The 12,074-nt window shown below is 48.4% G+C and overlaps 1 protein-coding gene across 9 annotated transcripts in view; it reads left to right on the top strand.

Annotated features, from left to right (window-relative positions):
• Mprip (myosin phosphatase Rho interacting protein) overlaps nucleotides 1-12,074 on the top strand; it is a 155,361-nt gene that overhangs the window by 96,982 nt on the left and 46,305 nt on the right. For all 9 annotated transcript variants that reach the window (XM_023700154.1, XM_023700155.1, XM_004640309.3 and 6 more), the window contains exons 4-5: nucleotides 1,702-1,853; nucleotides 8,174-8,258. In XM_023700154.1, the coding sequence (XP_023555922.1) occupies nucleotides 1,702-1,853; nucleotides 8,174-8,258 (237 nt within the window). The remainder of the gene's footprint in view (nucleotides 1-1,701; nucleotides 1,854-8,173; nucleotides 8,259-12,074) is intronic.

The following is a 12,074-nucleotide window of genomic DNA, read 5'->3' as shown; positions in this document are numbered from 1 at the left end:
TGGAGTATGTGGCACTGCTTGCTCTCCTGGGTGGCACTGTTGAAATTTGGAAAGAGCTGCTTGCTTACTTTGGTGAGGGTATTTTGTTTGTTTTGTTTTGGTGTTTTGGGGGGGAGTTGTTTGTGTGTGTTGAGACTAAGTCTCACTATGTAGCTCTTGTCTTGAATTCACTATGTAGCATAGGCTGGCCTTGGACTCAAAGGAGTCTTGCTTCAGCCTCCTGAATGCTAGGATTGCAGGCCTGTGCCACCATACCTGGATTAAGAAGTGGATTTTAGGTTACCAGTGTGTACCTGGACCTGCTTTCCAGGAACAGTGGTTGGGAGCTCAGCATAAATTGTATGTTTGTTTGTTTGTTTGTTAGTTTGAGAAAGCATCTCACTATGTAGTCAGGATAGCCTTTAACTTACTCTGTAGCCCAGGCTGGTCTTGAACTCAAGGTGATCCTCCTTCCTCAGCCCCCTGAGTACTGGGATTACAGGTGTGTTCTACCACACTAGGTACAGTACAGTTTTAAAGATTAATAATAGATCCTTATACTGCTGATGGAAATGTAAAAAGGTATAGCCACTTTGAGAAATTTGTAGCTTATTACAAAGTTAAAGGGATAGTTCCCATATGACCCAGAAACTCTACTTCCGGGCAACCCCCCAAGAGAAATAAAAGCATGTATGTGTTCATGCAGACACATGCATATGACTGCTTGTGTCTAGATATCTCCCCATAAAGCCCCATGTAGCCATAGGTGGAACTTTTTCACAGGTCACTGATTGTGTAATTGATTCATGGGAATGGGACCAAGGAAGGGAAACAACAAGCTTTATGGTAATTTCATAGAGAAGCTGGTGGCTGTCCCAGAGGAAGATGGAGTAATAGCCTACCCACCTATAGCTCCAGGGCCCAGAGACTGTGGCCTTTGCTTCCCAATGGGAACCAGTAGTGCAGACAGCATCAAGGACACATTTCTAGGGTCCTAGCACACTGTGCCCTATCAGCCTTCTCAAAGCATCAGTATTTGGGAGGCTGTGAGGCCAGAGGATAGAAGGCTGACAGTTCGTCTTTAGAAAGGTCCTCTTGTCTAGCCTTTTTGATTTGTGTGAATTCGTTAAAGTTATTTTTTGTTCCTAATTTTAGTTAACAGCTTTTGCTGGTTATTTTTAAAATACTGCTTATTGAGATAGAGTTGGCCCAGAGTTGAACCATGAGCATCTGCAGAGCTCTCTGAGGCCTTGGGGCAGTTGCGGGTAGGCTAACCTTTACAGGATGTCTGGTTCTGGTCCCATCCTAGTAGTTGGGGATCAAAGATGTGACTCTATTTTGGTCCACTCCTTACATCTCAAAATAATCTAGCTATTTGGAATCATCTCCTAGAGCTTTTTCTCAGTGCTCTTTTGGGTCAGCAACCCCTCCGGAATCAGATCTTGGCTGCCTCTTGTCTCCTCAGCTATCCTCTTCCTGCCTCCTCCTGCCTCTTCCTTTTGTGCAGTCAGGGATATTGTTTTCCAAGTCGGAAGTGAAGTCCAGATACTGTTCTTTGAGGAACCTGGCCTGCCCCAGTCACTCCAAGGGAGGGATGGAAAGTTGAGCCACAAGGGCAGAATGGGGAAAGGCTTGGGCATGATTAGGGATTGTGGACCTGCCTCTATCTTGTGCTGCCACTTTCCTGCTGTCTCTGAATGACTACTCATTTTGTTCTTGCAGCCTACAACACTTCCACAGGGCACCATCAACATGAACCAGTGCACAGATGTGGTGGATGGGGAGGGCCGCACCAGCCAGAAATTCTCCCTGTGTATCCTGACACCTGAGAAGGAACATTTCATCAGAGCAGAAACTAAAGAGATCATCAGTGGGTGAGTGGTCAGTGCCATGGGAGGAGGCACACTGTGGAAGGAGGCATTGCCCATCTACTTGCCTACCAGCGGGCCCTGTGTGTTGATTCAGCCACATAATCACTACCTCCTTCCCAGGTGGCTCTTCCTCCAAGCACCCTCCTTTTTTTAGTGCTACCAGCCTACATTGCCATGCTTCATCCTGAAAACTCGGCCTCCCTCCAAGGCCACCATATTTTCCTCAGATCTCCTAGCTTTCCCACCTCCACTCTCAGCATACTCCAACCCACCTGTCCCTTGGCCATGAGGAAGGGAAGTCCACAATGTGTACCTGACCCAACCCCCAGCCTAAAACAAATCCCCAGCAATCAGATTCGTGTTGCTTGGTGGCTTCAAGGCCCTTCCCAACTCTGCAGCTAACCCTCATTGTACAGCACACCCAACTACCATGTCTCCATAGGGCTAAGCTGGTAGTGATACTCATTACTCCTCACTGTAGGGTGATCTATCTTTCCTCCAGGCTGTCCAGAGTCAGCTTGCATATCAGCCTGTAGAACATGTCCCATGAGCTGTGGAGCTCCATCACCCGGCTCCAGGTTACCCAAATGCTTGAGCATCTTCTTCAGGGATGGCCCTTGAGAGTAGAGGTAGGTCTCAGCCATATCCCAGAGCCTCACACATGAGCTGCACCACTGCAGAGACTGGCTTCTTTGAGTAAGAATGATGGGCAAGCCTCTTGCTCATGCCACTCTTTTGAGGAGCTTTAGAAGGTCTGTCAGCCGGAGAGTGGGCCTAGGTTTTAACATAGTTGAGAGTCATAGTGGATGAGAACTCCGTGCCTGAGTTTGAGAGAGCTCATTGTCTAATAATAGGGCATTCACTACCTGCAGCCTTCTGCCTAGCCTATTATAAAAAGCTATATGTGTATGGCCTGTGTAGATAGGCAGGCTCAGCAGACCAGGTTGGGAGCTCAAGGAATGAATCTTGGAGAATCCCACTCATCTTGTAAAGTTTGAAGGAGGAAGGTGCCTCTTAAGAAGCTTTGGAAGAAAGCAGAAATGAGGAGTTGAAGGGAACTGACTGATAGCTACAGGGCAAGATAGAGGAAATTAAGGATATAATGTTCTTCAGTTTGAGCACAAGGATGTTTTTGGAGCACCACCTTGCTTTCAGTATCTCAGCCATATCCTGGCCTAGACTGAGAAGAGGCCAGAGGGTGAGGGCAAGATCATGTCCTGATGGCAGAGGAGCACCTTGTGTATTTCTATAAACTTAATCTAGAACTGTGGGGTTTAAGGTTATCTAGCACTTCACTCTGTGTTGAGAAACCTGAGGGAGCTGCCAGAGACATCCTCTAGATGCGAGTGGGCATCTGCACTTCCAGCTCATACCTCTTTCTGCTAGCTGGCCTGGCCAGATGGGGAACCTCACCTTCCCATCCAGGGAGAGCATGGGAGAAAGGAGTCTGAGGTCAACAGTGCAGTGGGGTGCCTGGATCTGGGTTAGTGACATGCCACATAATTAAAGGGTGATGTTCAGCATTTCATCAGTGCTTCGACAGTCAGCCCAGGGTCCTTGCTCCATTCTGAGCCCTAGCCTCACCTATGGTTACTCCTCTATTCTTCCTTCTGTCAGCAGGTGTTGACCTGCCATTTCCACACACTTCTCTGTACAGTGCTGTCACCTTCCGCTGCTCTCCATTATGGAGGTGGGGATCCCTGGCACCCACCAAATCCTATGTCCATACTTACTGTCTTAGTTACTTTTTACTCGTTGCTGGAACAAATACCTGACACTCAAAATGAAGGAAGGAAAGGTTTATTAGCTCACAGTTACTGGAGGGTTCAGTCCATATTCCACTGGCTCCAAAGCAAACAACAGCAGTTCATGCGGCAGAAAACAATGAGAGCAGAGGAGCAGCATCTGCAGTGGCGTCCATCAAGCCTCTCTCTTCCTTCTGCGCTGACTGCGAAGACCAGCTCCACAGTAAAGATTGGAGCTCCTCCAAAGTGGCGCGGCTGCCAAGATCAAGCTCCTCCAAAGACTGGGACTTCTCCACGGAAGCAGGGTGGGGCAGCAGGAAACCAGGCAGGGTGGCTTCCTGCCTTTCTCAATTCCTGTGCCCTGCCCACCTGCAGGGCAAGGCCCTCATGCTGAGATGTGCAGGAGCTGATTCAACCAAGTTGACACAATGTATCAACTAACACAGTCCACCCCTTGTCAACTTGGCAACTAGACATATACTTTTTTAAGCCAATTTCACAGACATGTACACAGACATGTTTAAACATTTTACAAATTGAACATTGCATTACATTAGAACCATGACATGTTACCCCTGGCCCTCCAAAGACTCATGCACAACCGTTTGTGTAAAAGACATTTTAGTCCATCTCTAAGAGTTGCCGAAGTCCAACCAGTTTCAGCAACACTGAAAAGTCCAAGTCCCAAGCTTCCAAGATCTAAGGCAAACTCTTAGCTGTGAGCCCCTCTACAAATGCAAAGTTAAACACTTCTAACATTCACAGGCACAAGATAAGCATTGCCATTCCAAAAGGGATACACAGCAGGATATAAACAATTGGGACCAAAACAAGTCCAAAGTCCAGAAGGGCAAACTTAAGTCCTATAGTTCCCTGTGGACCATCCAAAGCACCCTGTAATGAGTTGTGGGCTCCAAAAAGCCTTACATGGCTCCACCCCTATGGCACTTCTGCTGATAGCTCCTATGGCTTTTCTCACAGGCCTGCTTTGCTCCCTTTTTGCAGCTTTTCTTAGACCATCCACATTTCTGGCTTTTTCAGACTTCTGAGGTTTCCACTGAATAGGCTTCTCATTCACAGCTTCACACACTGCCCTCTCATGGGCACACTGTCTGGCCTTCCAGGTCTTCTTCTGAAATCTGGGTGGAAGCCTTCTGAACCTCAGAACACCTGCATTCTGCATGCACCTACAACCAAAGCCACGTGGATGATGCCAAGGGCTGCTGCCAGCTGGAGCAGAAGCCAGGGTTTCCTCTCTCTTGGCTGTACGGGTCAAGTGCCTGGATTGCTGAGCATTCTGACTCTGATTCTGAGAAACAAATTCTCTGTGTCAGCACCATTCTGCAATCTGATGTGGCCGCCGCCTCCATTCTGGAACCTGGTGTGGCCTCTGCCTCCATTCTGGAAGATGGGGCTCTGCAGCTTTCTCCTCAAAGCAAAATCCCTCACCATTGCCATTCTGAGGCTGCAAAGGGCAAGAACCTGCTACCTCCTGTGATGCCCTCAGGACATCTTTTCTACTCTCCTGTTCCTTCTCAGCAATGGAGATCTTCTCAGCTCTGTCTGTGCAGTCCACAGCTTTCCTGGAGCTTCCTTTCTGGCCAAACTCACAACATTTTAAATCATCCTTTTGGGCTCTTTGCTCTTGATTCTCCAAATAAATCTGGCTAAAAGCCCCCAGTAACAACCAGGCCACTGCCCCAATATTTGGCTGTTTTGAAATATCTTTTGCTAGATTAATCAGTCCGCCATGCTTAAACTCACTCTCAGGCCAAGTCTCTGGGCACGAGCAAAATGCAGACAACTTCTCCGCCAAGTCAAAACACAAATGATCTGGAGTCCAACAACCAATGCTGTCTTTTTTCCCCGGCAGAAACCTCCCCAGCCTTGTCTTCACAGGCAGGCTCTCTCAGCCTTCTGGTCTTCAGAGCTCTGACCAGAATCTCCAAAACAAAACAGCCGAAGCTGTTCCAGCACTTCACTTGTAGGCGACATCTCTGAATCTTTCCTATCTCTTCCCATAAGCCATTCCCAAAAGCTTGTAATCCACATGGTCAGGTTTAGCCACAGCAACGATCCCACTTTTCTGGTACCAAATTCTGTCTTAGTTACTTTTTACTTGTTGCTGGGACAAATATCCAACACTCAAAATGAAGGAAGGAAAGGTTTATTAGCTCACAGTTACTGGAGGATTCAGTCCATATTCCACTGGCTCCAAGGCAAACAACAGCAGTTCATGCAGCAGAAAACAATGAGAGCAGAGGAGGAGCAGCATCTGCAGTGATGTCCATCAAGCCTCTCTCTTCCTTCTGCGCTGACTGTGAAGACCAGCTCCACAGTGAAGATTGGAGCTCCTCCAAAGTGGCTGCCAAGATCAAGCTCCTCCAAAGACTGGGACTTCTCCACGGAAGCAGGGTGGGGCAGCAGGAAACCAGGCAGGGTGGCTTCCTGCCTTTCTCAATTCCTGTGCCCTGCCCACCTGCAGGGCAAGGCCCTCATGCTAAGATCTGCTGGAGCTGAGTCAGCCAAGTTGACACACGTATCAATTAACACACTTACCCTTCTCCTCTCTTTACTGGGTTTGTTAATATTTGTAACACATTTGAATAACAATAGGCAATTCCTATTGGGCTTCCATGAGAAGTGCAAGTGCAGAAGACACATTCTGTTCTGTGTCCCTGATCTGTCATCTGTAACCCCAGCCTCATAGCATCACAAGATGCGTGGTGCACAACCTAGGGCCTTTTCAGTCTACCTTCTAAACTCCTGGGTTGCTGATCCCACACAGGAGAACTCATCAGCTCTGTTCATTGTTCAGTCAGTATGTAGCCTGGCCACTTTTCACTCTTTCCTCAAGGCCCACTCTATGCAGCTCCTCAGTATTGCCAGGCGGCGGTACCTGTAAGGCTTAAGGCATTCAGAAGGTTCTACAGTGTTCTTCCTACATTCTTGGGGCCCTGTGAGAGCACAGTAAGTTTGACCTGGGATTCTGATGAAGGTATTGAAGTAAGCTTCTACAGACATGGGTTCCCAGAGTGCTTGGCAGCCATGTCAGCCACTGTGACAGATAAGAGGAGTGAGCAGAAACAGAGGACTTAGGGCCCTGGGGAAGCCTGTTCTATTGGCTTTAAGTTGCAACATCCTTTCTTGCTTATAGGCCACAAGGAGGTGACCTCAAGACTTGTGTCATTGTTAACAGGACTTTTTATATACTCTCGGCAAGTTGAAGGACTATGGGTCAAGGTGATCTGAGGGTAGCCCTTAACTCAGTCACTGTGCTTTCCTGCACCAAGCCAGCTTCCCCAGCCACCAGCTGTCAACATCACAGCAACCCTGAAGCTGTCCCAGAAATCCTCTAATTCTCACCCAGCCTCCTTCCGGAAGCCTCTCTCCTGCCCCAGGAGTTCTGCTGCATAAAAGGCCAGTGTAGTGTCTAGCCAGGATGTGGCAGTGTAGCATTACCATCGCTACACAAGGCCTAAAGCAGCACTGACCATGGTGCTCTAGGAAAGTCTGGGCCAGTGTGTCCTGGAATTTCTTCCTCTGCTGAAAGACAACTAGGGTTGTCCTTGCTCTTTTTGCTCTCTCTGTGTGTTACCCTTCTTCCTTTGGACTGGTATGAAGCTCTAGAGTTTCATTTGCTTAGTCCGTATAAAATTCTATGCAGTGGGAGAAGCATTGTTCATGCCATAACCTTATCTAGCACCTGGTTTCAAAAATGAAGACAGGCTGGGGATATAGTTCAGCACAGTGCCTGCCTGGCAAGCACAAGATCCTAAGTTCAATTCTCAGTAACAACAGCCACCCAAAAATGAGGCAAATCCCAACTGGGGCTTCAAACATCCAAGGCTCTGATCAGAGAAGCAGTCAGATCTGAGGTCCCAGCCACCTACCTACTGCCTCCTCTGTACACCCTCCTTGTGGCTTCCCCATCCTAGTCTGGGGATACCCTTTAGCTCATACGCCCTGGTGAGCATCCTGAGCTGCTGCTCTGTCTGACCTTATCCAAAGCCAGAGTGTTTGGCCCCCTTCCTGTTCAGGAGATAGTCTGAAAGGTCAGCTGTTCATGTCTGAGGTGAGCCAGCGTAGGAAACTTTGCTGACGTGATTCCTGCTTTCCTCCTTTGAGTCAACTTTTGCTTCAGCAATCCTAAATGGCTCCTAGCCACTGCCTGAGCATGTGCAGATATATTCTGTGTGGGCAGTTCTAGAGCCAAGGTGAAGCCCAACAGATCGACTGCCAATGAGAGAGTGATGTGCCCATGTGCTGCAGGCCCTATGGTCAGACCTGCCTCTGCCACAGTGGAGCCTGCATCGTGTCTGTCCTAAGCCTGCCATGGCCATGGCAAGACTTTTGTCTGGATCTGGTCCTGGCCCAGCCTGTGCCTCTAACCTCTTCAGTGAGCATGCTCTTTGGCCAACTGTAGTATCTCTGATTTGGAGTGATGCCCTGCCCTGGTCAGTGCCTGGAGGCCTGGCCAATGGTTTAAGTCATAGAGTCTGGGCCACATCAACAAGAGTTAGGATTATGGTTCCTGAGAGTCAGGGTCTTACCTGGTGTTCTGTCTCCTCTCCCCAGGTGGCTGGAAATGCTCATGGTCTATCCCAGGACTAATAAGCAGAACCAGAAGAAGAAACGAAAAGTGGAGCCACCCACCCCACAGGTAGGCTATGGGCTTGCCAGGTGGCCTACCCTCTGTGGAGCCTGAGAAGATGTAAGGGTGCCTAGAGGCTGGAGAATAGGGATGAGGTCAGGCCAGGGCTGAGGCAGTCATGTCCTGTATGTTCCCTCTTTCCTCCCCACTCTGGTGACCACAATCCACTCCATCCTCTCTTAAGGGTATCCTCTAGCCATCCTGTGGGCCTTTAGGGTGGAAAGAGTAGGAGAAGGGATTGCCTGCACACACACCTCTGTTGGGACAGCTAGAGGGTATCCTGGGATGTCGCTATATAGTAAAGGGCTTTGAGGATCCCTTCAGACCTAGGCCTAGTGAAACGAGAGTACAGTCCTAAACAAAGTTGTTGTTGTTGTTGTTGTTGTTGTTGTTGTTGTTGTTGTTGTTGTTCTTCTTCTTCTTCTTCTTCTTCTTCTTCTTCTTCTTCTTCTTCTCCTTCTCCTTCTCCTTCTCCTTCTCCTTCTCCTTCTCCTTCTTCCTTCTTCCTTCTTCCTTCTTCCTTCTTCCTTCTTCCTTCTTCCTTCTTCCTTCTTCTTCCTTTTTTTTTTAAGAAAAGGTCTTGGGTTTAATCTCTGAATCGTCCAGATTGGGGTCAAAATTTCAATCCTGCCTCACCCTCTCAGAGTACTGGATTATAGGTTGGTGTCATCATACTTAGCTTATATTGGGCCTCTAATTGCTAGGGCTATTGTCAGTGTTGAAGTAAGCATTACATCCATTATGAGTATTTAGTAAATAATAATTCTTTCCTCCTTTCTACCCAGCGTTAGCAACCCTCACAAAGTACTTTTTCTTTTGTTGAATTGAGGCTCCCAGTCACTTGAGAATGAACAGATTGAGATGGGGTTCCTTAAGTGTCCCAAGGTGAGAGACCTGGGAAAATTGAAGAGAGCCAGATGAAGGTGGAACGCTGTTGCCTCTGGGACTGAGCAGTCCTCACTGGCTGCATGCCAGTGAGGTACTTTGGAGCCCAGGGATGGTCAGTAGCACGCCAGTGGGCCAACTGGCATGGGGCCCACCCTCCATCAGTGGGCATCCACCTCTATCTTATCCTTTCCAAGGAGTTCTGGGATCCCAAGTGAGTGTCCCCTAGAAATGTGATGTCCCTCATTAGAAATCTACAAAAAATATAATCAGAGTGCTTCTTAGAGACTGAAAATGAAACTTCTTCCTAGGGAATAGCAATTCATAAACAAATCTTCCAAAGCTGCCTATTGTGAGAAAAAAAAAAAATGCATAGACAGAAGAACAGTGTTTGGGGTTACTCCACATTTCCATGGCGATACCTTAAAAACAGTGCAGGGCAGAACTGCCTCTAAATAAAGTAACTTCATTTGCAGGAGATGCTTTGGGCTAGGGCAGGGTCTTTGGCCATATCCCCTCACCAATGACCCCATACTCCTAAGTGCTGCTGCTCAAGATCAGGCTTACTCTTTGCTTGGTAAAAGAAGCCATATGACTCCAGTGAAAAGAGGAAGGTCATCCCTTTCCCTGAGCCATGTCTTTCAGATTGGATGACATTTCCAGGAAGGTAGGTACAGAGCCTAGACCTGGACCACCCTAGCCCCCCCTTCTAAGTCCTCTCCTAAGTGAGTTTGGTGGAGATTCTCTTCTGCCTCTTGATCTCCAGAACATCCTCTTGTAGGTTATTCATTTCTAAACCCATGAACTTTCATCAGAAGCCATCTCCCTCAAGTAACACGTGCCTCTATTAGAGGAGAGGTACAGATTGCATTTAGGTCACACTCCCTGGGGAGACCTACCTCTGGCAGCCTAATTCTAATAGCATTCAAATGGCCCAGACTGGGCCACAGAGTAAGCCATAAGTCTTTGGGGCCTCTATAGGGGCAAGAACCTGAGATGATCCTGTACCTAGCTCTTTCTCCACAGCTCTCTGCAGACTCAAGAGAGTTTCATATTAAGCTATGGAGGCCTAAAGCCACAGTCTTTGCTGAGTGCAGTTAGACTCAGCCTCTGCTGTGTGGAAGCACAGGCAGAAGAGCTGTGGAATCTCACATCTTGAGGTAGGGCTGTGAATCAGGCCACAGATAGCAGTCTGGGGAGGGAATCCCAAGAAAGCCCAAGGTAGGGAGAGGAGACAGACCCAGTCCTGAGCAGAACCCAACAGCCATGATTGGAGAAGCACAAGTTCCTCATGTGGCTAAGAAAGAGAGCCTGGGATGATGGAAGCACACACCCATCATAAGTATGACCAGGTCAGAAGTCCTTAATTAGGTGTGCAGACCCTAGTGGCCCATTAGCCAGCTGGATCCTCTCGTCTCCCAGCCCCAGGCTCTTGGCCCCTGGCAGGGAACTATAAAACAGCTGGCCTGTCTGTGAGACCACCACTACCACCACCACCAATAATAACTTGTGCACATTAAAATGGCTCTCTCTCCTTCCCAGAAATCTTATTTTCTGGGGAGGGTGTCTGTTGTCCCCACCCCTCACCTCTAAACACACTCCAGGTCAGAGATCTCCAGTCCCGTTGGATCCTGTGCTCCATTTTCATACCAGGGAAGAGAGAGGCCTTCTCTGACACCCTTCCAGAGAAAGGGTTCCATATCATGTTTCTCTTACTTTGAAACTTTCTCAGCAGCTTTGATGAACAACACAGATATCAATGGGGCAGTGACAGCCTTGGGCAGCGCTGCCCATCTAAGAAATAGTACAGAGAAAACCCAGGCACTTTATTCCTTCCTCAGCCCTAGGCTGAGTCTGTGCAATTTGAGCCCAGTCCTACACTGTGGAAATAGAAGGGTCCTTGTGGCCATACTCAGCCCAACCCAGTGTCTCATCTACCTACTCAGAAGAATAAAAGTGTCTTTGCCTAGAAATGAGCTTCCCCACTGTTTAGTCAGGGTGGTGTGCTTGCTGAGGGGCAGGGTGGCCATGGGGCTGCTCTCCAGATGTGTCTACATGGCAGACATTCAGAAACTGTCAGGAGAATCCTGTATCACTTTGAAAAAGCTGAAGTTGACTTTTTCCATGGAGTTTCAAGTGTGGGAGTTGGTCAACAATGACTCTGAGCCAAATAAGTGGTCAGGTATTGGTCTTGGGCCTGGGGAAGAGCCTCCTGGCTTGCTTGCATCCAGTGAGGCCTGGGATCCTTGCAAATCTGGCAACAACTTTGGAGCAGACACACTATCCAGTACCCTGCCCTTCCCCCACCCTTCCTCTTGTTTTGGTGCACATAGTGGTAGAAATGCTTGGACCCCCAAGTTGCCCTTTCTGGTCCTGACATAAAAAGGCACTATGTCTCTTCATCCTTGAAATAACTCCTGCCAGGTTTGGTGAGCTTAGATAATGCAATCCCTGATGTAGCTACTAACAGATAACCTGATGTTCATCTTAGGTCTGTGCATGTACACACAAACATGTACACTACCTGGTCATCTGTGACCCTCACTGGGGGCCCAATCCAGAGGTAGCCCAAGAGAAATTTCAGAAAATGAGTCTGGGCCACCAGGGTGGGAAGGGAATATGGGTATTTATGTATGTCCTGTATTTGGCAACCTGAAACACTTTTAAAGAGACCAAAGCCAGACTGGCGAGATCGCTCAGTGGACTAAGCACCTACTTAGGCAAGCGCAGGGAGTGTAGTTTGATCCCCAGCATCACATGCCACACGGGTCCTGCCTCTGTGTGTGTTGAGCCATCCACTGAGACTGAGTGTGGTGAAGCACGCCGGTTATCCCAGTACCATCTTCTTAGCTGTTTCCTTCTTCAGGGAAATGGTTGGGCCAGGGAAAGAGCTGGCTTTGCAAGACAGGTGGGGATTGCAGTCTTGCTGTGTTTGTTAGC

This window comes from Octodon degus, unplaced genomic scaffold (genome assembly GCF_000260255.1).
Source record: "Octodon degus isolate 3935 unplaced genomic scaffold, OctDeg1.0 scaffold00122, whole genome shotgun sequence".
Classification (NCBI taxonomy): Eukaryota; Metazoa; Chordata; class Mammalia; order Rodentia; family Octodontidae; genus Octodon; species Octodon degus.
Note: the sequence above shows the minus strand (reverse complement) of the source record. Positions and strands in the feature narration are given on the sequence as shown.